This window comes from Poromitra crassiceps (genome assembly GCF_964638095.1).
Source record: "Poromitra crassiceps genome assembly, chromosome: 8".
In the NCBI taxonomy this organism is placed as follows: Eukaryota; Metazoa; Chordata; class Actinopteri; order Beryciformes; family Melamphaidae; genus Poromitra; species Poromitra crassiceps.
In genome coordinates, this window is record NC_139629.1 from 2093592 (window position 1) to 2121362 (window position 27771).

The 27771-nt window shown below is 44.0% G+C and overlaps 1 protein-coding gene across 4 annotated transcripts in view; it reads left to right on the forward strand.

Moving 5' to 3' along the window:
* Window positions 1–27759, forward strand: part of ehhadh (enoyl-CoA, hydratase/3-hydroxyacyl CoA dehydrogenase) — a 31582-nt gene extending 3823 nt beyond the window's left edge. For 3 of the 4 annotated variants that reach the window (XM_083641718.1, XM_083641719.1, XM_083641721.1), the window contains exons 2-7: window positions 2664–2767; window positions 2872–3041; window positions 3297–3408; window positions 7649–7753; window positions 16135–16479; window positions 25597–27759. In XM_083641718.1, the coding sequence (XP_083497844.1) occupies window positions 2664–2767; window positions 2872–3041; window positions 3297–3408; window positions 7649–7753; window positions 16135–16479; window positions 25597–26852 (2092 nt within the window). In that variant the 3' untranslated portion in view covers window positions 26853–27759. The remainder of the gene's footprint in view (window positions 1–2663; window positions 2768–2871; window positions 3042–3296; window positions 3409–7648; window positions 7754–16134; window positions 16480–25596) is intronic. The other variant, XM_083641720.1, reaches the window with a different exon arrangement.
* The last annotated feature ends 12 nt before the right edge of the window (window positions 27760–27771 follow it).

Consider the following 27771-nt stretch of genomic DNA (forward strand, 5'->3'; position numbering starts at 1 on the left):
ATTCTATTAATTATAATCTATTAATTGTTATTATTAAAAGTCATGGAAAAGTTTAGAAATTGTATCCATGAAGATGTGTGGGAGCTCTGTTAACTTTGATCTGTGGTGGAGGGGGGATTAGAGTGTTATGTATGTATGTAGATGTTTTTGTGCTTTGTTGTGTTATCTTGTGTTTATGTATCACAAAACACACAATAAAAATTGATCCCAAATATTGCTATCTGTGCTAAATGTTTTAGTCCAAATGGAAACAATGGCCCTGTTTGAAACTGTTCCCTACTGCACAAATAGTGGACTAACATGTCCCCGCCCCCTTTTCTGGGAAAAAGCAAAAGACACTCGTCAAAGACTTGAATGTAAAATAGCAGAACAAACCACCAGTGTAACTACACCTAAACCCAGATGTTTGGTGGTGAAGCCTGACACCTATAGGGTAGTGAACAGGCCTTCTCTTATTGGCTGGTCTCTTTCCCCTGTGATGTCACCCTCTTGTCACAAGACAGTGTAATGGACAAGAATGATTGATGAATGGCTCATTATGCAGACTCAGAGGAAACCCAGCTTCCCAGTTTGAGTTCTATGATTGTTTTACTCACCTTAAAATGTAGACTATTCATTATTATATTAATAGAGAGAGAAAAAACTCAAATTGTGCATTTCCAGAAATCAGGAACAAGGAGAAGCACTTTTGATGTTCATGCTGGAGCTATGTCATTAGCATATAGCAGTTCATATAAATATCTTGGATTTACTTTTGATGAACATTTTACGTTTGAAGAGGGCATGTGTGTTGGCCGACACTGCTGCTAGAGCCCTGGGTTCAGTAATAAGTCAAGTGAAAACTTGTCAAAACCTTGGTTATGCTGCATTTTCAACGCTTTATGATGCATGTGTGTCACCAGTTTTGTTTTATGCAGATGGAGTTTGGGGAAGGAAAGAATTTTCCAACGTGAATGCTATCCAAAACCGTGCAATCTGCTGCTTTTTGGGCGTGCATACATTTGCATTTGTGGTTCAGTGTCTTGCCCAAGAACACTTCGACGTGCAGACTGGAGGAGCCGGGAATCGAACCACCGACCTCTTTTATCCAAAGCGATTAGTCGACGACCCGCTCTACCTCCTGAGCTACAGCTGCCCCTGGCCGTCCTACCTGCCACCGACATCCGACCGCTTCAGCTCATTCAGAACGCTGCAGCCCGTCTGGTTTTCAACCAACCCAAATTCTCTCATGTCACTCCCCTCTTCCGGGACCTTCACTGGCTTCCCATCTCGGCACGCATCAAATTGAATGAATGGTTTATTTTGGGTCATATGAACCACAAACAAAATGTAACAATTTGTTTGAATATACATGGCCTACATCAACATACATGTACATATCAGACCATTTCACACAAATACAATTTATACAATCAACGGCCGAAAAAAGGAATAGGCTGAAGCCAAGGCTTATTTTTTGCCTATCCTGTATAATCCATTAGAAAAACCCAGAATATCTGCAGCAAAATAAAGAATAGAAAGAAAGACAGAATTTACTGTAAATTATAATCCTGAATTATTTTACTTTTTAAGGCTTTTTTAAACCTCAACAATGATGTACACAATTTCAAATCATCACAAAGGCTATTCCATAGTTTAACTCCCAAAACTGAAACACATCGAGATTTGACATTAATTCTCGCTTTGCATGTTTTAAAAATGCATAACCCTCTTAAATTATAATTTCCTTCTCTTAATTAAAAAAAAATGTTGAATACAAACTGGAAGGCTTTTGCTCCTAACACGGAAAACAATTTCTAAAGTTTTTATATACACAATATCTACAGATTTTAAGGTGCAGGACCTTATGAATAGTGGATTGGTCGATTTGAGGTAACCAACTTTATTTATTATTAAATTCAAGACACTAGTACTGGCCTACAGGGCAGTACACCAGACAGCTCCTCTGTACCTGCAATCTATGGTCAAGTTCCAAACCTCTCACGATCTCATCCCGATCGCGACTCTTCTCGTCCCTGGTGTGTCCTCTGTGATTTAGAAGGTGTACCTTCTCATTAACACCTAGTACATCTACATCAGACTAAAGATGGCAGTCTCCTGAATTGAGTCACTTGGCCTCGTCACTGAACAACCTGCACCCATCATTTCTGCACTGAAGGGCCAGATGTTTTCCACTGTGGGCCGTGAGCTCAAGTTGAGCTGATCCGTGGAAATCGACTTTGTTTGGAATGACAGTTTTGTTTGATATCACATAACACATCGGTTCAATGAGATGAACATTAATTTGATTATTTGGTGTGATTTTGCATACACAAACCATATTGTGATATATATTGATATGATATAGAGAAAAATCCTCATGATTATCGTGATATTACAACCATATAATCGTAATGATATGGTGATTTTTGGATATCATGACACACGATTCTGCTGTCTAAATTGATGAGAACAAACTGATTTTATTTCATAAAGATTGACAAAATGAAGTATGCTAGGAATATTATTTGAAAATGACGGTTTTCTTTGGCATCACACCTAACATTATCATTTGATTCAATAGGGTGAACATAATTAGATGATTTAAGTTGCATACATGAGCCGTATCATGATGTATATCGATAGCGAAAATAATCCTTATGATTGTTGTCATTGTCGTGCAGTGCGGCGGTGAGGCAAGGCATCGTCGCGGCGGTGCAGAGAGCGCTCAGTGACCCAGAGGTGAAGTCTGTGGTCGTCTGTGGCCAGAATGGAAAATTCTGTGGTGGTAATGAACTTTTTCCTATGGAACTTCAATTCATTTCCGATTATTTTTAGCCTTTTTTTTTTTGGTTCCCTATTCTATCACCGATGTCTATTTGTGTGCAACAGGGGCAGACATCAAGGAGTTTGGTGGTCCAATGTCTGGGCCTCCGTTGGTGCCGATGATCCACAGCTTAGAGGCCGCACACAAGCCAGTGGTGGCAGCCATTGAGGGCATTGCGTTTGGAGGAGGCCTTGAGTTGGCTCTAGGCTGCCACTATCGCATCGCTCATTCCAAAGTTAGTTTACATTTGACATCTGTCTTACTTTCTCTCCTTTTCTTTTTTTCCAATTTTGAAATTGTTTACTGTTCTTTGACTTGTCCTTACATTAACCTTTGTTGTCCAGTGAAAAACTAGCATTTAGAATTTTTGAGGTGATCAAATTTGGTTCTGGGAAGGTTTCAAACAGAGTGTGTGTGTGTGTGTGTGTGTGTGACGTGTGTGACGTGTGTGTGTGTGTGTGTGTGTGTGTGTGTGTGCGCATCCCTTCAGGCACGACTGGGCCTTCCAGAGGTGACCCTGGGTCTGCTGCCAGCTGCAGGGGGGACCCAGCGTCTGCCTCGGCTCATAGGTGTCCCAGCTGCTTTAGACCTCATCACCACAGGTAGCACAGACTAAGCTGTCTACAAAGTACACATTACAACAGCACTCTGACTTCCTAAAGTACACATTACAGCAGCACTGTGACTTCCTAAAGTACACATTACAGCAGCACTGTGACTTCCTAAAGTACACATTACAACAGCACTCTGACTTCCTAATAGCTCCTCCTTTAAAATGGTAAATGGACTGCATTTATATAGCGCTTTTATCCGAAGCGCTTTAACAAAAAGTCTTACAACAATGCACTGATTAACTCATTGAATGCCATGGACGTCCTTCGACGTCCAATTAAATAGTGACGTAGAATGCCACGGACGTCCTTCGACGTCCAATGCGTTTTTTGACGGTGGGACGTCGATCAAAGCCTTCCGCAGCTCCTGTACAACTATAGTAGCTATTGGAGGTGTATAACCTATTTTACGGACTCATTAGGTGGCGACAGTGCTTGCTCGGTGCAGTCCAGATTAGAGACAGGTCCGAGAAACAGCCTAAAAGCCGTGGATCAAAGACAACCCGATGCATGCTCCCAGAGCCATTTGCTCTGTCGCGGGAGCTGACATTGGCTCCGAACAGGAGTCAATCCGCGCTCACAACTGAGCCCCTCTGTCCCTGTCTGTCTGTCTGTCTGTCTGTATAGTTTCTCCAACCGATTAGCAGCCAGGAAAGCAGCCCCTGACGCCAAACCATTCAGCAATCCGGGTTGGCTCTTCCCTGCTGTGGCGCTGAGAGCCGACAGCAGCACACAAACGCAGCACTCCGAAAATATAATGGTTGCGTGAGGCTGTGTGCAGTGTGGGGAGGAGTTTACGGGGGGAGGGGGGGAGGGGGGTGGTGCACGCAGGGCATCACACAACAACTACGTCACTACATCAGAAAATATTATCTTCAGACTCAGTGAATGTGCTTGAAATGCTGCATTTCACAAAAGGCGGATTATCTCAGCTAATAATTTGAAAAGCCTGAAAACGCTGAAAACAACCTATCTTCTCCGGCTCATAACTAAAGAACGGAAAATGGTATCAATAAACTTTTTTTTGCTGATGATACAATAGAGCCAGCTCGTTCTTGTGCGTGTTCGGTGTTTACATAGTAATATCACACAATATTCTGTGGGCCTCGAGAAATCACTGAAAACGCTCTGAAAACTCTGGCACTGGGAGCATCCGTTCTCCAAAAGTGGCTGGCACTGAATGAGTTAATGCTAAAACCCGGTCACCTTGGCTTAGCCTGTTTCTGTTAGTGTGCAACTACTGTTTGTGCTGCAATCACATTTTGGTTGAATTCTTAATGCTTCTACAGTCTTAAGATAACGTAACATGGTGGTTATGCCTGCATGTTTATGGAAATACATTATGAATGTTGCCTGTGCAAACTTCAAAGCTGTTTTTACTTTGACAGACACTGTACTAGAATCCAGTTACCGCCCACAATACATTGGTAGTTTACCCTGATGACCAGCAGGGGTCAGCATGTAGTTTACCCTGATGACCAGCAGGGGTCAGCATGTAGTTTACCCTGATGACCAGCAGGGGTCAGCATGTATTCAATTTTGTCATGCTTACTGTACTGTAATTAAGCCTCTTTTGTCATCCGTTCATATCGTCCTGTCCAGATGATTAGGATTTCACCAAAAGCATCATTTCAGGGAGACAATGATTCCCCCTCTGTTATTGTGAGGAGGAACACATGTGACTCATATCTGTTCTTGTGAGGAGGAACACATGTGGCTCATATCTGTTCTTGTGAGGAGGAACACATGTGGCTCATATCTGTTATTGTGAGGAGGAACACATGTGGCTCATATCTGTTATTGTGAGGAGGAACACATGTGACTCATATCTGTTATTGTGAGGAGGAACACATGTGGCTCATATCTGTTATTGTGAGGAGGAACACATGTGGCTCATATCTGTTATTGTGAGGAGGAACACATGTGACTCATATCTGTTATTGTGAGGAGGAACACATGTGACTCATATCTGTTCTTGTGAGGAGGAACACATGTGGCTCATATCTGTTATTGTGAGGAGGAACACATGTGACTCATATCTGTTATTGTGAGGAGGAACACATGTGACTCATATCTGTTATTGTGAGGAGGAACACATGTGGCTCATATCTGTTCTTGTGAGGAGGAACACATGTGACTCATATCATGTTATTGTGAGGAGGAACACATGTGACTCATATCTGTTCTTGTGAGGAGGAACACATGTGGCTCATATCTGTTCTTGTGAGGAGGAACACATGTGGCTCATATCTGTTCTTGTGAGGAGGAACACATGTGGCTCATATCTGTTCTTGTGAGGAGGAACACATGTGGCTCATATCTGTTCTTGTGAGGAGGAACACATGTGGCTCATATCATGTTATTGTGAGGAGGAACACATGTGGCTCATATCATGTTATTGTGAGGAGGAACACATGTGGCTCATATCTGTTATTGTGAGGAGGAACACATGTGACTCATATCATGTTATTGTGAGGAGGAACACATGTGGCTCATATCTGTTATTGTGAGGAGGAACACATGTGGCTCATATCTGTTATTGTGAGGAGGAACACATGTGGCTCATATCTGTTATTGTGAGGAGGAACACATGTGACTCATATCTGTTCTTGTGAGGAGGAACACATGTGGCTCATATCTGTTATTGTGAGGAGGAACACATGTGGCTCATATCTGTTATTGTGAGGAGGAACACATGTGACTCATATCTGTTCTTGTGAGGAGGAACACATGTGGCTCATATCTGTTCTTGTGAGGAGGAACACATGTGACTCATATCTGTTATTGTGAGGAGGAACACATGTGACTCATATCTGTTCTTGTGAGGAGGAACACATGTGACTCATATCATGTTATTGTGAGGAGGAACACATGTGACTCATATCATGTTATTGTGAGGAGGAACACATGTGACTCATATCTGTTATTGTGAGGAGGAACACATGTGACTCATATCTGTTCTTGTGAGGAGGAACACATGTGGCTCATATCTGTTATTGTGAGGAGGAACACATGTGGCTCATATCTGTTCTTGTGAGGAGGAACACATGTGACTCATATCTGTTCTTGTGAGGAGGAACACATGTGGCTCATATCTGTTCTTGTGAGGAGGAACACATGTGGCTCATATCTGTTCTTGTGAGAAGGAACACATGTGACTCATATCTGTTCTTGTGAGGAGGAACACATGTGACTCATATCATGTTATTGTGAGGAGGAACACATGTGACTCATATCTGTTATTGTGAGGAGGAACACATGTGACTCATATCTGTTCTTGTGAGGAGGAACACATGTGACTCATATGTTATTGTGAGGAGGAACACATGTGGCTCATATCTGTTCTTGTGAGGAGGAACACATGTGACTCATATCTGTTCTTGTGAGGAGGAACACATGTGACTCATATCTGTTATTGTGAGGAGGAACACATGTGACTCATATCTGTTCTTGTGAGGAGGAACACATGTGACTCATATCTGTTATTGTGAGGAGGAACACATGTGACTCATATCTGTTCTTGTGAGGAGGAACACATGTGACTCATATCTGTTCTTGTGAGGAGGAACACATGTGACTCATATCTGTTCTTGTGAGGAGGAACACATGTGGCTCATATCTGTTCTTGTGAGGAGGAACACATGTGGCTCATATCTGTTATTGTGAGGAGGAACACATGTGACTCATATCATGTTATTGTGAGGAGGAACACATGTGACTCATATCTGTTCTTGTGAGGAGGAACACATGTGACTCATATCTGTTCTTGTGAGGAGGAACACATGTGACTCATATCATGTTATTGTGAGGAGGAACACATGTGACTCATATCATGTTATTGTGAGGAGGAACACATGTGGCTCATATCTGTTCTTGTGAGGAGGAACACATGTGGCTCATATCTGTTCTTGTGAGGAGGAACACATGTGGCTCATATCTGTTATTGTGAGGAGGAACACATGTGACTCATATCTGTTCTTGTGAGGAGGAACACATGTGACTCATATCTGTTCTTGTGAGGAGGAACACATGTGGCTCATATCTGTTCTTGTGAGGAGGAACACATGTGGCTCATATCTGTTATTGTGAGGAGGAACACATGTGACTCATATCATGTTATTGTGAGGAGGAACACATGTGACTCATATCTGTTCTTGTGAGGAGGAACACAGGTGTGAAATGACACATGTTCCTCATATTGAACCCTCCATGTCTTTGGTGTCTCCTGCAGGCCGCCACGTGAGCGCTGCTGAGGCGCTGAAGCTCGGCGTGGTGGATCAGCTCAGCGATCACGACACCGTGGAGGTCGCGGTGAAGTTTGCCCAGAGCGTTGCAGGTGAGTGGCTGAGAGAGAGGCTCAACACTGATATCAGCTCCACTCACTCTTCACTGGGTTAAACTTTAAGCTTTATGATATAAGATCCACTCACTCTTCACTGGGTTAAACTTTAAGCTTTATGATATAAGATCCACTCACTCTTCACTGGGTTAAACTTTAAGCTTTATGATATAAGATCCACTCACTCTTCACTGGGTTAAACTTTAAGCTTTATGATATAAGATCCACTCACTCTTCACTGGGTTAAACTTTAAGCTTTATGATATAAGATCCACTCACTCTTCACTGGGTTAAACTTTAAGCTTTATGATGTAAGATCCACTCACTCTTCACTGGGTTAAACTTTAAGCTTTATGATATAAGATCCACTCACTCTTCACTGGGTTAAACTTTAAGCTTTATGATATAAGATCCACTCACTCTTCACTGGGTTAAACTTTAACCTTTATGATATAAGATCCACTCACTCTTCACTGGGTTAAACTTTAAGCTTTATGATATAAGATCCACTCACTCTTCACTGGGTTAAACTTTAACCTTTATGATATAAGATCCACTCACTCTTCACTGGGTTAAACTTTAACCTTTATGATATAAGATCCACTCACTCTTCACTGGGTTAAACTTTAAGCTTTATGATATAAGATCCACTCACTCTTCACTGGGTTAAACTTTAACCTTTATGATATAAGATCCACTCACTCTTCACTGGGTTAAACTTTAAGCTTTATGATGTAAGATCCACTCACTCTTCACTGGGTTAAACTTTAAGCTTTATGATGTAAGATCCACTCACTCTTCACTGGGTTAAACTTTAAGCTTTATGATATAAGATCCACTCACTCTTCACTGGGTTAAACTTTAACCTTTATGATATAAGATCCACTCACTCTTCACTGGGTTAAACTTTAAGCTTCATGATATAAGATCCACTCACTCTTCACTGGGTTAAACTTTAAGCTTTATGATATAAGATCCACTCACTCTTCACTGGGTTAAACTTTAAGCTTTATGATATAAGATCCACTCACTCTTCACTGGGTTAAACTTTAAGCTTTATGATATAAGATCCACTCACTCTTCACTGGGTTAAACTTTAAGCTTTATGATATAAGATCCACTCACTCTTCACTGGGTTAAACTTTAAGCTTTATGATATAAGATCCACTCATATTTCACTGGGTTAAAGTTTAACCTATAGGGGTGTCAAAAATAAGCGATTATAAGATGCATCGCGAATCGCGACGCGGACGTGCGCGATTCTGCATCGATTCACAAATGTCAAAAATCGATTATTATTATTTATTTATTTTTATAATCAAATAAAATATAATGGAAGTACATGCAGTTGTTTATTTTAATTATGGATCATAATACAATGCAATTCCAAATGCACTTTTATTTTAAAAGTAGCCACACAGTGAGAAAAGAAAGTGAGAAAAAATAAATCATGTATTGCGGAAAAAAGTGATGCATCTATTTAAGGTGCATCGAGATGCATCGATTTAAGGTGCATCGAGATGCATCGATAATCGTAATCGATTATCGTGAAGATTCACAGCCCTAATGGGGCGTCTGTAGAGTCAAAGCACTCGCTGCCATACTTCCGGCTTGGTCAGACGTTCCTACAGACACAATTGGCCATGTCAGCGGATGGGAAGCCGGGGGGTTGATTCCTGGTCACCGCACTAGCTCCTCCTCTGGCCAGTTGGGGCGCCTGTTTGGGGGGGGGGAAGGGGAACTGAGGGGAATAGCGTGATCCTCCCACATGCTACGTCTGCCGGTGAAACACCTCGCTGTCAGGTGAACAGAAGCATCTGGCACATGTATCGGAGGAAGCATGTGCTGCTAACTGTAGTCTACGGCTCTCCCCAGATCGGCAGAGGGGGGTGGAGCAATGACCGCCGGGACAGCAGGGGGAATTGGCCAAGTACAATTGTGGAGAAAATGAGAGAACAATCTAACATTTAAAATTTTAAAAATATTAAAAATTAAATCAATAACCTTGATGTGGAACGAGGGCCAAGGAATAAAGCCTAGAGCGGTAACTGACTCAAGTCCAGCATCAGGACGTGTCAGTATATATGTAGGCTCAGGCTGTGGAAGCAGCAAACACGACAGGCAGATCTTCCACTGCAGATGCCATCAATGATTCATGGCTCTGTCAGATGTGCTCTGATGTCTTCACTGCTTTTGCTGTATTATTCAGAAGGGCTAAAAGGGACAAACATTCTTAGAATATGAATCACGCTGCCTTGCCTGGTGTTCACAGGAGAGCCCTGCACCTTCTCACTCTTCTTCTCTTGCCTGGTGTTCACAGGAGAGCCCTGCACCTTCTCACTCTTCTTCTCTTGCCTGGTGTTCACAGGAGAGCCCTGCACCTTCTCACTCTTCTTCTCTTGCCTGGTGTTCACAGGAGAGCCCTGCACCTTCTCACTCTTCTTCTCTTGCCTGGTGTTCACAGGAGAGCCCTGCACCTTCTCACTCTTCTTCTCTTGCCTGGTGTTCACAGGAGAGCCCTGCACCTTCTCACTCTTCTTCTCTTGCCTGGTGTTCACAGGAGAGCCCTGCACCTTCTCACTCTTCTTCTCTTGCCTGGTGTTCACAGGAGAGCCCTGCACCTTCTCACTCTTCTTCTCTTGCCTGGTGTTCACAGGAGAGCCCTGCACCTTCTCACTCTTCTTCTCTTGCCTGGTGTTCACAGGATAGCCCTGCACCTTCTCACTCTTCTTCTCTTGCCTGGTGTTCACAGGATAGCCCTGCACCTTCTCACTCTTCTTCTCTTGCCTGGTGTTCACAGGAGAGCCCTGCACCTTCTCACTCTTCTTCTCTTGCCTGGTGTTCACAGGAGAGCCCTGCACCTTCTCACTCTTCTTCTCTTGCCTGGTGTTCACAGGATAGCCCTGCACCTTCTCACTCTTCTTCTCTTGCCTGGTGTTCACAGGAGAGCCCTGCACCTTCTCACTCTTCTTCTGACTCATTTGAAGAAGTCTATGGACTAAATGCAGCGGTGTCGTAATCACACTCAATTTCATCCCCGGGCCGGTTGTACATGTAACATGATGTTGTATCTAGCCTACTTCTTATCATTACATAACTGTCTCTGATTAGATTATTATTGGTTTTTAGTAAGACATTAGTAATTAATAACCAGCTCTGATCTGAAAGCAGAATTATAGGAAAAATAATAGCAAACAGAAAACTAGTTGCCTGCAACTATTAGAACTCGTTGGAATCAGAATTGTATTTTGCGCGAATTGTATTCTTTGCTAGCTCTCCCCCCGAGAGCTAGCAAAGAAAAGAGGTGCAGGGCCGGATTTGGCCCCCAGGTTTTGAGTTTGACATGTAGACTAAAGTATGCCATGTCCAAGCAGTTGAACAGGAATGGTATCTCAGTCCAGGGCTTTCCCTACCCTTTATAAGGCTTAGGGCGCAGCAGCCAAGCCATTTTGGGCACCACCTAATCCGAAGGAATGTCAAATAAATGTGGAGAGCATCAAAACTAACTAAATGACTTTTCCCGCATCTAATGGTTGTACTTGATCCCCAGTGGACCTCTTTAGCAAGTTTTGTTAAGCTTCTTGGGTGTTGTTTATTATCTGCTCTAGCTTTTCAAAAAAACTGTACGCACATCTGGAGTGTGCATGCATATATGTATATGTGTGTGTGTGTGTGTGTGTGTGTGTGTGTGTACATATATGTACAGTATATGTGTGTGTGTGTGTGTGTGTGTGTGTGTGTGTGTGTGATTGATATATATATATATATATATATATATATGAGGGAGGACCCCCAAACCCCCCACCAAATATGTGCACCTAAGTCTTCTACAAACGTAGGGGAAACACTGCAGTCTGTGTAAAAGATAACATTCAGATGATCTACTGTACATAGTGATAAGAGAAAGAAAAATGTTGAAGTTGGATTTATTGTACTCCCAGGAAAACAAATAAGCTTAGTGATGTGAAACATTTAACCATCAGACCCCCCTAGACCTTAAATCATATTAAAATATATTCCTGTAAGCCGAACCTCAGACTCAATAACTTTTAGTTTAATTATTTTACATCACTTAAGTTAACCTTTTCTGACTTGCTTTTAATTCTTCACATTCTGTTTCCACGACCCTTGTTGTGCAGAGGAGGAAGCTATTGTTCAAAACAACAAGCTTATTTTTGTATCCCCTCTGGTGGTGAACTGATGCACACAGCACCCTCTCTGGTGTGTGGGCTAACGTTGCAAGAATACATCAAGGGAGCGTTGGATTTATTTTGCTTGAGCCTTGCCTGAGCAGAGCGAAAGTCTTTGAGTCCTCGGCATGGAATGAACAGGATATGTTCTTTGCGTTCCTGTACTGGATTCTTGGTTTTGTGACCACTCATTTGACACAGACAGTAACAGGCCATAGCTAAGAAGGCATTTGAGTTAGTGAACCCTGTTACTTTGTGAAATGCTTCTGTTGAGGCATTTCAGGCATTGTGCCTTTTGCCTTAAAGGCACAATCTAACCACGTTCGTATAAAATGTCACTGATCCAAAAATAAGTTGGTAGAGAGAACGGCTACAAGACACACTTAGAATCCAAAAACACGATTTCAGACGGACAAGCCCGTCTTTTATTGTCACACGAACACTTCAACACATGCATGCGGCCACAAACATACACTCATGCTGACGGTGGCCGGTGAAATTTGTCCTCTGCATTTGACCCATCCAGGCATGTCCTTTCCTCCGGGGGGCAGGCCAGGAGCAGTGGTCGCTTTCTCGTACAGCGCCCGGGGACCAACTTCAGATGTTGTCGTCACTGGTCGGATGACGATGACGATCTGATCTTCTGCATGTTTTTAGTGGGGGGTTACGTACGGAGGAACCCCCTGGGGAGCACGGGGAGAACATGCAAACTCCACACAGAAAGGCCCTTTCGACGAGATAGCCCACCTGGGCAGTAGGCACTGAAGATATGTGGGGGGGGTCACAACTCCAGCGCCCACAGCGTCCCAGGTGAGAATCGAACTCAGGACCTTCTAGCTGTGAGGCGACAGCGCTACCGACTGTGCCACCGTACCCCAAAGACGACTGCACGATGACTATTAGATGTTCTTCACATAGGATTTTCGCCATACAGCGCTGCCAAGTTCATTTTTTGAGTGCGAGAAGAACGTGCGTGTTGTTAGAAAAGCTGAGCTTTACAGTGAGTCAGCAGCAGAGGAGCTGGAGATTTGAGGAGATGTACTGTAGCTGAGGCTTACAGTGAGTCAGCAGCAGAGGAGCTGGAGATTTGAGGAGATGTAGCTGAGGCTAACAGTGAGTCAGCAGCAGAGGAGCTGGAGATGATACGGCGCTTTGACTACCTCCACTGGCGGAACGAAAGGCGTAACACAATTATTCACCACCCCGCTTTCACCACTTTCACATGGGAGGCAGCGGATCACATATTCCGTAAACATCTATCGCTTTCAGGGCCGGTGTGTGAAAGCGGCTACAGACTCGACTCTCTTCCTGTCTAAGAGATTAACGTTTTACCCCGATGGTTGCAACATCTGCCTGCTACATCTGTCAGGACAACTGGCCTTCCCACTTGCCGCACAGCAAATCCTTTATTGGCACGACTCAACCATTTACAGATTAACTGCTGCAATCATGCTGCCCCTAAAGTACATTGGGAATCACCCTGCAGTGTCATACATACAGCATCCCTCTGACATCTGAGCATGGACAGAAACACAGCATCCCTCTGACATCTGAGCATGGACAGAAACACAATATATTTGTAATTGGCATTTAATTGCCCTGAAATGTGTCACACTGTTTTCTCTCTGATGTACTGATGCCCATTTAATGGCATTAGACCAAATTGTGAAAAGTGGTGAGCATAGACCAGATTTGGATTAAGTGGTGAGCATTAGGGATGTTCATCAGTTATCGAAAATCGATAATTGATCGTTAAGGAATGGAATCGATCATGTGGAATTCTTATCGATTATTGTTATTATAATTTTTTTTTTTTTTTTTTTTGCGGACTAGGTTTGGGTGGAATTCGTTCCTCCTCGCCCCACTCAATTGCACAGCCGACTAACGTGAGGTGGAGCTTCATATAGTCTCTAGTTTTCTGGCTGGGCACGGGCCTTTGTGCCAACAAAACGACGCATTGAAATAAAGAGTTCATTGAGGAGAACACGTTGTCTTTCGTATTTTCTGCCATAGGCATTCATTTTGTAAAAAAAAATATATATAATATATTATTATTAATATGATCGATAATCGATAATTGATCGTTAATTTTCCTCGATTTTGGACATTTTTCAAAATGAACATCCCTAGTGAGCATAGATCAGATTTGGATTAAGTGGTGAGCATAGATCAGATTTGGACTAAGTGGTGAGCATAGATCAGATTTGGATTAAGTGGTGAGCATAGATCAGATTTGGATTAAGTGGTGAGCATAGATCAGATTTGGATTAAGTGGTGAGCATAGATCAGATGCTGCTGCTGTCCCTTTAAGCGTCGCCATGCTGACCCACATTCTGGCTCAAACCCATGGCTGAGTGTAATTCAATGGAGCTGTGCAGGGATGTGACTGGTGTCTGGTGTAATCATGTCATGTGACTGGTGTCTGGTGTAATCATGTCATGTGACTGGTGTCTGGTGTAATCATGTCATGTGACTGGTGTCTGGTGTAATCATGTCATGTGACTGGTGTCTGGTGTAATCATGTCAGAGGAGACAGGAAAGGGAATTAAGATGCTTTTAGCGAAGGCTTCAGCAGAGCCCTCATCACTCTCATTGTTCTGAAGCTTAACAGACAGTTAATTTGTGGAAGAGGCGTTTGCAGGCTCTCATTTTTAAATATCTTCGTGTATTTTCACCTGGAAAATGTCTCAAGTCCTGTACCATCACTCACGTGCCTGGGCAACACATGATACTGTAGGTTTCAAATTCCCCCTTTCTGTCATGGTGACACATCTACCAACTGGTTTGTCCAAAACCAAACTGCTGCTCTTCACTTTGGTTCAGATCGGCGTTATTCAAGGTGAACTACAATCTGAGTCTTATCAGTCTGACGGCTAATAAGACTCTGGGACAGACGGCCGGTATTTCGGGGTCTTCGGTGTTGAGCGGACGTGACTCCCGCTTGTTTACAGTCTGACGACGTCTCATATGCAGCTTTAGAACACGGCTCTCTTGAATACTCGATTCTGATTGGTCAATCAACAAGATTCACCGGTCATTATTTCTCGACAACCGACCGCTGCTCTGCCACACCTGGATTAATCAGTTGATAAGAGCCTTTTGTCTGCAGACACTACTAATTAGGCCAACCAGTTGCAGCTGTGGTGTCTTGTGTGCCAATTACGAATGAAACCGCTTTGTCGTTGAAAACGCTATTAAAAAAACTATTTGAATAATTATTTTTGTCAGATTATTGAATGATTTAGTTGTAGGCCGTGTTCGAAGCGGGATAATGTATATTGAGGCGGTGATTACTGGGAAATAATGACCTTCAGGTGAATCATTAAGCCCTCCGCTGCGCGTCGGGCTCAATTATCACCTGTCGGTCATTATTTCCCCGGTAATCACCGCCTCAATATACATTATCCCTTACATTTATTATTATTATTATTATTATTATTATTATTATTATTATTAGCCGAGCCCAAAATGCCGTCTGGACCTAAAACACCTGCAATCGATCAGCTCCAAGTCCGATCTTGTGTCAGTCGGGTTGTAAACAGTGACCGCAGCGCACGGAAGAGGAAGTCTTGGCGCGGACGTATCCGCTCAACAAAAACCCCGAAATATCGGCCGTCTGTCTCAGTGTTATTAGTCGTCAGACTGATAGACTGGGTGCCCTGATTGGGTGAACTATGACAGTGCGCAAGTGTAGAAAGACTTTGATTATCTTGGAAATGGTCTGTCAAATCACTGCGTGCTGAGAAAGATACTGGGGTATAGTGGTTGAGTGGATGAGTGTGCCTGAAAAACCAATTATGCCCAGACTTTACTGAGTGCTATCTAAAAAATTGATAAAATGGATTGCTGCTGCTGAAAAGTGGAAAGCAGACTCTTCTGTTAAAAAAGTATATATATCCTGGCATGCGTGTACAGAAACTCCACAGCGTAAAGTTTCACTCTAAATTGTAGTTTTGACATAAACTATACGTGACAAGTAAAAAAAAAATGCCTCTTTTCCTGGAGTCATATTGTATGTACTATTGTATGTACAACAAATGTATATGTATTGTAATATTGAAGTGTGCCTTTATTACTTTCAAACTAGTAATAATGTTTTAATAACCACTACTGCCTGATGTAAACCAAAGTGCCCTTCTGGGACATGTATTAAAATGATTGATTGATTGATTGATTGTCTTGTTTCAGGACACTCTGTGGATGCTCGTCGTCTGAGCGCCAGGCCGTGCCCGTCGTCTCCCGACTTGGAGGCTCTGTTTGAGGGCGCCATGCGGAAGGTGCGGCGGGGGGGCGCCCACGGGGCCACGGCACCGGTGGCGTGCGTGCAGGCGGTCCGGGCCGCCGCCACGCTGCCCTACGCACAGGGCATGGAGCGAGAGAGCGAGCTGATGACCACCCTCTTCACCTCCGGGCAGGCGCGCGCGCTGCAGTACTGCTTCTTCGCCCAGCGAGCCGTGGGCAAGTGGAGCGTGCCGAGCGGCGCGCGCTGGGACACCAGCCGCGCCAGGCCCGTCCATAAGGCAGCTGTCATTGGTAAGAAGGCCCGTCCATAAAGCAGCTGTCATTGGTAAGAAGGCCCGTCCATAAAGCAGCTGTCATTGGTAAGAAGGCCCGTCCATAAAGCAGCTGTCATCGGTAAGAAGGCCCGTCCATAAAGCAGCTGCCATCGGTAAGAAGGCCCGTCCATAAAGCAGCTGTCATCGGTAAGAAGGCCCGTCCATAAAGCAGCTGTCATCGGTAAGAAGGCCCGTCCATAAAGCAGCTGTCATCGGTAAGAAGGCCCGTCCATAAAGCAGCTGTCATCGGTAAGAAGGCCCGTCCATAAAGCAGCTGTCATTGGTAAGAAGGCCCGTCCATAAAGCAGCTGTCATCGGTAAGAAGGCCCGTCCGTAAAGCAGCTGTCATTGGTAAGAAGGCCCGTCCATAAAGCAGCTGTCATCGGTAAGAAGGCCCGTCCATAAAGCAGCTGTCATCGGTAAGAAGGCCCGTCCATAAAGCAGCTGTCATTGGTAAGAAGGCCCGTCCATAAAGCAGCTGTCATCGTTAAGAAGGCCCGTCCATAAAGCAGCTGTCATCGTTAAGGCCCGTCCATAAAGCAGCTGTCATTGGTAAGAAGGCCCGTCCATAAAGCAGCTGTCATCGGTAAGAAGGCCCGTCCATAAAGCAGCTGTCATCGGTAAGAAGGCCCGTCCATAAAGCAGCTGTCATCGGTAAGAAGGCCCGAACTATCAATAAACACGAGTACATCGGCTTATCCCAGTTATCCGTTTGGCATCTCCAAATTGGCGCTGCCTGTGGTGAGTAAGCCCTCATTTAGAGTCCAGCTGGGTTTAAGCGGATGAACTGAGTCTCCTCGCAGCAGCAGGCAGCACTGGATGTCTGACAATCTGTATGTGGGGAGCTCAGCAGCTTGTGCATTAAAAAAATGCAAGCTTTGGGGGAAAAAGTTTGTGGTTTCTGCAGTCATGCAGCAAAAAATAAATCATTTCTACTTCGGTGGTTAATATGAGTACTGTAGAGCCCCCTTTGCCTATCCAAAAAAAGGGTCACTACGGTTGCTATAAAGTAGGCTATGTTAGACGCGTGCAAAAATGAGGAAATGTCCAATGTTTCAAAACAAAGTGATTTATTTACTCACAGTCCGTATGTTCCAATAACAAACAAAACGTATAGCAATTCCTTTGTGATAAGTCTAAGTCCAATCATAGACAAACATAAAATGCAGGTTAATTCATTCGATCATAGACGCACGGTCAAAAACTTGTTTGCTTCTCCCAAAATAGCAACAGCTGTACCAGGTAATGGGTTGATTATATCACCTTGGCTGCTTTGCCCAAATTGACAGCGGCACTGCTCCCCCAAGTGGTGGGAGGAAACCCAAAATAAAAGAACAGCAAAAAATGGCTCTTACACACCGGCCCCTAATTGGTGCTGGCAGAAGACAAACCAATTCTTAATAAATTATAGAAGGAGCCATTATATTAGAAACAAACAAACAAAAATCTGTTTTAAATAGTCCATTTTATGTGAACTTCTTATAATCCATAAACAGTGTTTCTTTGGCTTAGAGACATGGATGAGTTCCATTGTTATTCTTCAGATGCTTCACAAAGAAGACAAATCTTTGTCACTGGTCTTTCAATTATGCTGGTCTTGGTTTGGAGACGAACAGAACGTACCAGTCCTTGCTTATCAGGAAACGTCTGAAGTATCCTTCCAAGTATCCAGGATCCACGAGGTGCTGTTGGATCAACAATGATGACAACATCTCCAGGTAAGAAACATCTTCTTTCTTCATTCCATCTTTGTCTTTCTTGTAGCAACGGTAAGTATTCTTGCGCCCATCTCTTCCAGAAGAGATCAGCTAAATACTGAGTCTGTCTCCATCTCCTTTTTATGTACAGATCCCCTTTTTCGAAAAGTCCAGGTGCCAAAACTGGCTTTCCTTTCATCAAAAGGATGTGATTTGGCGTTAATGGCTCAAGGTCATTAGGATCTTCAGATAACCTTGTAATCGGACGATCATTTAGTATGGTCTCCACTTCACATAACACTGTATGAAATCCTTCATCGTCCATACATTGTTGGCGAAGAACAGTGTTTAGGATCTTCCTGACCATACGTATGATGCGTTCCCACACGCCACCATGATGGGATGCAGCAGGAGGGTTGAACTTCCATTTGATTCCTTCCTGTGCCATTGTTTTTTGTATTTTGTTGTGATTCAATGAAGCTAAAGCTTCTCGGAGTTCTCTTTCAGCTCCTACGAAGTTGGTTCCATTGTCTGATCGCATTGTAGAGACTTGTCCTCTTCGGCAGATGAATCTTCTCAATGCATTGATGCATGAGTCTGTATCAAGCGAGTAAGCAACTTCTAAATGGATTGCTCTACTTGCCATGCATGTGAAAAGTACTCCATAGCGCTTTATCGTGTTACGACCTCTCTTCACATCAATTGGTCCAAAATAATCCACACCAACATTCGTGAATGGTGGGAGATCAGGAACAATTCTTTCTGTGGGTAGATCCGACATTCTTTGCTCACCCACTTTTCCTCTGCAACGTCTGCAGATGTAACATTTTGCTATTACCTTTCTTGCTGCTGAATTAGCACTTGTGATCCAATATCTTTTCCTTAGATTGGAGAGTATGTGATTTCGACCACCATGGCCCAGCTGCTCATGAATATGACGGAGTATAAGAGTGGAGACGTGTTGGTCCTTGGCTAAAATGAGCGGGTGTTTTGCATCTTCAGGCATGGAAGATTTATTTAGCCGTCCTCCAACTCTCAAAAGACCATCTTCATAAGTTGGGTCCAGTTTATAGATGGTGCTCTCCCTTCTCACTTTAGATTTTGCAGATGAAAGTGCAACAATCTCAGTGTGGAATCTTTCCCATTGGCTGAATCGAACAATGGAGGTCTCTGCTTCATGAAGGTCATCTACAGACAACCTCTGTTCTCCAAAAGTGGCTTTGAACTTCTGCATCTTCAAATTGACCGGCCATTGATCAGTCAATTGACGTCCATCACCACTGGTATTTTCAGCCATTAGCTCTTTCCTTTTCCTACTTAAAGCCAACAAAATCATTTTCAATTTGAGAATCCATCCTACAGCAACTTTCAACCTTTTCCAGCCGGAAAAGTAATTGATCAGTTTATGCGTGGCACTTGAAACTTCTTCAGTGACAACTGCATTCACCATGAGGTTCCTTTTCACTTCTGGGTCATCACCAGCAATGTCTGAATCCAGAATGTGCGCTGGCCACTCGTTTTCTGGTTTCCATAGAAACCTGGGACTTTCAATCCATCTTCGTTGAACCAAGTGTTCAATTTTCAGTCCTCTTGAAGCGTCGTCTGCTGGGTTTTGTGCTGTAGGAATGTATCTCCATTGTGAAACGTCTGTGGCTTCTCTAATGTTTGATATTCTGTTCGCAACAAATGTCTGGAACCTTTTGTCCTCGTTTTTGATGTATTTAAGTACTGCTGTACTATCGGTCCAGAATTGTGATGTCTCCAACGGAAGCTGTAGCTCTGTTCGTAGCATGTTGTCCACTTTAACAGCGAGAACAGCAGCGGTCAATTCCAATCGAGGAATAGTCACTTGCTTTAGAGGAGAAACCCTGGATTTGCCAAGTGTGAAAGCAACATGTACTCTGTTCTGGTTATTTTTCAACCTGAGGTACGTAACAGTGCCATATGCATTCTCACTGGCATCAGAGAAATGATGTAGTTGAGCAGAAGTTATTTGTCCAAAGTCTTTAGGCTTGAAACATCTATTCGCCACAAAACTTCCCACTCCTTCAAGATCTTCCAACCACTTGTTCCATTTCTGTTGAAAGGATTGGGGTATTGGGTCATCCCAACCGTACTTCAACCGACACAGATCTTGCAAAATCATCTTAGCTGGCATTGTGAAAGGTGCTAAGAAACCCAAAGGATCATAGACTGAACAGATCATAGATAACAGTCCACGCCTTGTGTGTGGTTTATCTCGGATGTTGAATTTGAACTTGAAGGTGTCCGTTTCAATGCACCATTGTAGACCAAGAGCCCGTTCAACTGGCAGCTTGTCTCTATCCAGATCCAACTCTTTGAAGTTCTTGGATCGATGTTCTTCTGGAATCACCAAGAGCACTTCGCGACTGTTGCTGATCCATTTTGTAAGATTGAAACCTCCTGTCTTACAGATAGCTGTGAGGTTCTTGACCATGAGAGTAGCATCTTCTTCAGAAGGCAAACTCTTCAACAGATCATCCACATAAAAATTTCTTGTGACTGTGTCAGTTACTTCTGCTGGGAAACTGTTTTTATTATCGTCAGCAGTTTTCCTTAAGGCATAACATGCACAACTAGGAGAGGATACCGCTCCAAGTAAATGGACAGTCATCCGGTACTGTACCAATTCCTGCTCCATGTTTCCTTCTGGCCACCATAGAAATCTCAAAAAATCCAAGTGTTCTTCTGCAACGTTGACTTGATGAAACATTGATTGCACATCAGCCATGATTGCCACGGGTTCCTGCCTGAACCGTGTCAAAACTCCTAACAAAGAGCTTGTCAGGTTTGGTCCTTGAAGCAGCTGTGTGTTCAGCGACACACCTTTGAATTCTGCCCCACAGTCAAACACAACACGCAGGCTTCTTTTCTGTGGATGGTATACTCCATGGTGAGGGAGATACCAGATGTTGCCATCAGAGCGCTCCAACTGATGCTCTGGCACCTTTTCAGCGTAACCTTTGTCAATGACATCAGTAAGGAAGTTTGAATATTCTTTGTGAAAAGCTTCATCCTTCACAAATCTCCTTTTCAGTGCATTGACACGCTGTTTAGCAACAGAAAAGTTGTTTGGCATGTTTACTTGGGGTGTCTTGAAAGGCAGCTTCATTTTGTAATGGCCGTCTTCAAGTTCTACTGAACTTTCCATTATGTCCATGAATTTATTTTCCTCTACTGACATTTCCTCTTTGTCATTAGAGAATTGCTCACTGAAATCATGGTTGTATTGACTTATCAACAGTTCTTCCAATTTGTCAACACCAATCCTATTAACATGAACAGCAGTGTAGCCATTCTTGCACTGTGTTGCACTGTTTCCATGTAGAGGTCCATTAATCACCCAGCCGAGTAGAGTTCTTACGGCATATGGTCCCTCTCCTCGACTGTTGATAACTTCCCACGGTTCCATTAACTTTGAGGCGTTTGTGCCAATCAACAAATCGACATCAGCGTTAATACGGGGAACATGTACATCGTTCAGGTAAGACCAATTACACAACTCTTCTTCAGTGATGATGTTACTTGTAGACACTGGCATTTCCTTTTGTGTAAACATACTAGGAAGTTCATAAAAGTGCTTGTCGGCAAATTCAGAAATTTCCAAGCCTTTGACGATGCAACTTAGAACAGTTGTATTGTGACCCATTGTACGTAAATTGATCTTTGTTCTTTTTCCTTTAATGTTGAGTCTTTCCATTAGACTTTCTGAACAGAAAGTGTCCGTACTCCCTGGATCGAGAAACGCGTAAGTTTGAATGACTTTGTTTCCCTTTGTACACTTAATATTGACAGGTAGGATTGAAAGGATGCCGTTACTGCCCCCGGCCCCTGTATGACCACATGTAGAGACAGCTGTGCCACTCACCGACAGTTCCTTTGGTTGATCTTCACCTTTGTTTGTTTGCCTTTTCTCAATGTGTAGAATGCTGGGATGCCTTTGGTTACAAACTCTGCAAGATAAGCGTTTATTACATTCCTTGCTCATGTGCCCTATGCGTAAGCAACCAAAGCAAACTCCTTTCTCCTTTAGAAAGTCCAGTTTCTCCCGATGCATTTTCCTTTTCAATTGTTGGCAATTCTCCAATACATGTCCATGTGTACAATACAAACAGGAAACGGCGTTTGATGTTGTAGGCGAGATATTTTGTGTTTGAGTCTGAACGCTTTTCTTGGTTACATTCACAGTTGGTTCATTAGACATAAAGACCGCAGTTGCAAAGCTGTTTCTTTTGAACTGTGGCTTTTGTGGCAACTTTACTTTGTTGCTTCCTTTAGTTACACCAATTTGAGTGTCTTGGATGTCACCAAAAATCGGATCAGAAATTATTTTGACTTGGTACTCAATGAACTTGACAATATCCTTAAAGCCAGATCTGCGACCTTGGTTTTCAGTGATTTCACATGCTGCCGCTCTCCATTTCTCTCTGAGCTTGTAAGGAAGTTTCTGAGTTATTGTTTTCATGTTGGCTGGCATATTGAGTTCATCCAAATATTGCAATTCCTCCATAGCATTGCAACACTCCTGTAAACACAACGCATATGCCTGCAGTCCTTTGACATCTTCTGCCTTAACAGAAGGCCATCCAATAATTTTGTCCACATAGGCAGCTGTGACCATTAGTTCATTTCCAAAATGTTTTCTGAGAAGGTATTTTGCCACAGCATAACCTGTTTCTGGATCCAGATGTTGGCAGCTTCGCACAACAGTTTTAGGCTGCCCCCTGGTGAATTGTTCCAGGTAATACAAACAATCTCCTTTGTTGTTTGTTTTAGCTTCCACACAATGTTCAAAAGCTCTTATGAATGTTCTGAAATGTAGCGGATCTCCGTCAAAAACAGGTATTTCTCTGTGTGGTAAAAATTGAGAGTGCTGTGTCTTTACAAGAAGTTCTGTTACTTCATTTTGTTTTTGTAACAGACTGAAGATATCTCCTGGTACTTGATTGCTTTGAGAATGTACTGCATGCTGAGCACTGCCTTGAGACTGTTGTGTTTCTTGACCTCCAGTATTTCCTTGTGGCTGTGTTGTATGTTGACCACCAGTATTTACATTTGATTGATGTGATCGTGTTTGTCCAGTTGTTTGCCACTTATTTGAGTTTGTCTGAATTGCAGATGTATTTTCCTTGTCCAGTTCCATTGTTTTCTCCATATTTGATTGTTGAGTGTTGTATGACAATGCATATTTCTGCTGAGTTGAGTCCTTTTCCGGTGGGATGTATTTTTTAGCATCTGGGTTGAGAGCTGTTTTTATTTTCATATAGGAGCTCATTCCATCCGAACGTGGTTTTGACACAATGCTGCCATGACGTGAGGTATTCAGCACTGCCAACTTTGCTGTAGTTGCAGCTATTTCAGTTTCAAGTTCAAGTTGCTCCTTTTTCCTTCTTAATTGTTCCGCTTGCTCCTCCAAGTCATGCTTTTCCTGTAGTGCAGCAGCCCGTGCCATGAGTGCAGCCTGCTCTGCCTCTGCTTGAAGCCGAGCAGATGATGTACTACTGCTGCTGCTTCCTCTTGAAACAACACTTTTTCGTCCTGTTTGTGAAATACTGTCCTGTGGCTCTACCACAACCCCATCATCAGTACCATTGTCAACATCAGTATCAAGGTAACCTTCATTGTCAACCAACCATTTGTTTACACCAGCATTAAAATCATTTATACCCAGCATTTTTACCTGATACCACATTTCATGTTTTTCCACCTCTTCTTTAGGTAATAACCCCAACAACATTTCATGATTTTGTTTTGCTTCAGCACAGAGAGTATTATACTTTTGAAATGTACCTTTTACCTCTCTTATGTAGCTTTTATCATCCATCAAATCAACAATTGTATCTTTGATTTTCCATGCTCTCTTTAATTTACCACTTCTTTCTTTTTGCAAGAAGCTGATTTTTTCCTGAAGCGCTTTTTCTGTCATTTTAACAGCGCGCTTTTCCCTTACAGAGTGCTCCACCTTTGAATCCACCTGCGCAGCCTGCGCTGGCGGTTCTAACTCTGTCTCAGTCAATAGTTCAGAATCGGGAATGTTCTTCTCATGATCCGTCATAGTCAAAGTCAATATGCAAATTCAGCAACGCAAATTTGCACAGTCATGCGTAAACGACGCGCTCCGTTCCTTCAACCAATGCATTGGATTTTACGCGCAAAGTTTTGTGTGCACACCTTTGGAATGGCCATTCATTCGTTGGTAGCTACATCACATACCTTCGCGTTGGCCGGCATACAGGTGTCTGACGTCCCGTTTCCTCCTTGGTCTCGCACCGCAGCTCCAGCCCGGTAAGAAACGGTAGGGAGATGAATGAAGCTCGGGAACGCAGGTAAACACCAGCAGCAATCCAATCGATGTCCTCAAACGTCAGCAAGAAATCCAACGATGTCCTCACATGACAACAAGAAATCCCACGCTGTCCTCATATGCTTCCCCAATGAAGCAAGTTTTTGACTTAATGTAGAGCCCCCTTTGCCTATCCAAAAAAAGGGTCACTACGGTTGCTATAAAGTAGGCTATGTTAGACGCGTGCAAAAATGAGGAAATGTCCAATGTTTCAAAACAAAGTGATTTATTTACTCACAGTCCGTATGTTCCAATAACAAACAAAACGTATAGCAATTCCTTTGTGATAAGTCTAAGTCCAATCATAGACAAACATAAAATGCAGGTTAATTCATTCGATCATAGACGCACGGTCAAAAACTTGTTTGCTTCTCCCAAAATAGCAACAGCTGTACCAGGTAATGGGTTGATTATATCACCTTGGCTGCTTTGCCCAAATTGACAGCGGCACTGCTCCCCCAAGTGGTGGGAGGAAAACCAAAATAAAAGAACAGCAAAAAATGGCTCTTACAAGTACTATAGAGACACTGCGTAACGCCCAAGACGGGGGGAAAACGGAAACCCCCCCTCCAATCCTGGCGTTCTCCTATGTCGCGTGCATGATCGGTCTTGCACAAAAAGATCGTATATACAGAAGATGAACACTCCCAACTTACTTCATTCAACATCCACATTTTTCTTCTCGCCAATTCTCAATGGCTTCCTTGTTTTCCTCGGGAGTACAAAAAAACTTTTAACTGGCGATTTTTTACATTTGTTGTCTGCGCAGCCCACCACCACACAACAGCTTTTAGCTATGTTTAATTCAAGGAAAATGACGCTGGTGTGTGGAAATGAACTGAGCTTTTCCCCCGTGATGGGCGTGGCCTATTTCATGCAGTGTCTCTATTCTCAATTTTTTGTGGTTGGCCTGATTTTTGAATTAAATTGTATTTATTCATTCATTTATTTATTTTCGTCTGACTCCTTACATGGAGGAGATTCTGAAGTAATTTGCTAGTCGTCATGTAGTTACTATCTTTGTCCCGTTTAGGGCTGGGCACCATGGGAAGAGGCATCACAGTGGCCTTGGCTCAGACGGGGCTGTCTGTGGTCGCCATCGAGACCCAAGAGCAGCAGCTGGCGGAGGCAAAGCAGGCGGTGTCGGGCATGTTGGAGCGCGGGGCTCAGAGACGCGGGGCGGCTTCTCCTCCGCCCGGTCTGGTCCATTACAGCTCCAACCTCCAGGCTGCAGCGGAGGCCGACGTGGTCATCGAGGCCGTGTTCGAGGACATGGCCCTGAAGGAGAAAGTCTTCCAGCAGCTGTCTGCCGTTTGTAAACCCGCCGCCTTGCTGTGCACCAACACTTCCGGGCTGGACGTGGACCGCCTGGCCTCTCACAGCCGCCACCCGCAGCTGGTGGTGGGGATGCACTTCTTCGCCCCGGCCCACGTCATGAAGCTCCTGGAGGTGGTGTGCGGGCCTCGCTCCTCCCCCGACGCGGTGGCCACCGCCATGCAGCTGGGCCGCAGAATGGGTAAAGTCAGCGTGGCCGTCGGCAACTGCTCGGGCTTCGTGGGCAACCGCATGCTCAAGCTGTACCTGGAACAAGCGAGCTTCCTGCTGGAGGAGGGAGCCACCCCCGAGCTGGTGGATCAGGCGCTGGAGGAGTTTGGGATGGCCATGGGCGTGTTCAGGATGTCCGACCTGTCCGGGCTGGACGTGGGCTGGAGGGTGAGGAAGGAGGCGGGACAGACGGGCCCCGACGCGGCGCCAGGACAGCCGGAGAGGATGCGACAGGGCCACAGGTACAGCCCACTGGGGGACTTGATTTGCGAGCGGGGGCGTTTCGGTCAGAAGACGGGCCGGGGCTGGTACCGGTACGACAAGCCCGGCGCTCGGGTTGCCAGGTCTGACCCTTGGCTGCACGGCTTTCTGGAGGAGTACCGGGCCCGGCACGGACTGGTGGCCCGCCGCATAGACCACCAGGAGGTGCTGGAGCGCTGCTTCTACGCCATGATCAACGAGGGCTTCCGCATCCTGGATGACGGCGTAGCTGCGGGGCCAGAGGACATCGACGCCATCTATGTGTTTGGTTACGGCTGGCCCAGGCACCGCGGGGGGCCCATGTTCTACGCTGGCATGGTGGGGCTGGCCAGGGTGCTGGAGCGACTGGAGCACTACCACCAGGCTCACCCCCATGTCCCCTACCTGGAGCCCTGCAGCCTGCTGCGGAGGCTGGTGGCCGCCGGCAGCCCGCCCATCCAACAGTGGAGAGGGGTCATCAAGAGGCTCCACAGCCAGCTGTAAACCTCTCTGCTTGAATGTCTTCATTCACTACCATAATGATGATGATACAGTGATGAAGGAGGATTATTTTCTTATATATTATCATTATCGGTGACAGTTACTGGAGGCTACTACAGTTTCTCTGATTAACAATGAGCGCGTTTACATGCACACAATAAGATAACAGAATAATCAGGTAACTGGCAATAATCTGATTTCCGCGTTTACATGCACTTAGTAAATAGCGGGAACTCACCTCAAAGTCTGATAAACCTGATGCCTCCGCAGTAATCTAGGTGTGTTTATGGGTTTTCTCATAAACTGATAATGGGATTTATCTGATAAAGGTGCTGTTTACATGACACTTGAATCATCATGTAACTCTAGAAATCCACTAATAAACAGTTTATTAGTGTGCATGTAAATGCACTCATTGAGTGTGTGTAGCTGTTCACTGGTTCAAATCCCACCTGTCTCACTCTTTACACTTTCAAATCAGATGCCAAATCAGATGCCAAAGCCCAAACTGAGAAATATATTGAAATGAGTTTTGTTCTGTTTATACGCCTGACAGCTGCATTGCGGGCATTCGTGATAAAGTATTTACTCTTTCCTTGTCGGTAAAAAGTTCAGCTGTCTGTGGTTTCCCCTCTCATAATCACCTGCTCATATCTCTGTGGAAGTCGGGTGGGGGGAGACCACTTTTCAACACATAATGACACCCTTGTGTACTCAGATGTCAAATATGGTCTGACAGAAAGGTCTGGAATTTTTTAATGGAAAATGTGCAGGACCCCTGAGAATGGATATATTTTATTCAGCTGTATTTCTTTCATTGAGCTTGTGTGGTGGCTACCAATCAGTTCATGTCTGAAATGTGTAACTGCTTCTGTTATGTGTACAAAAGATGGATCATAATAATCTCACCTATTGCTTTAAT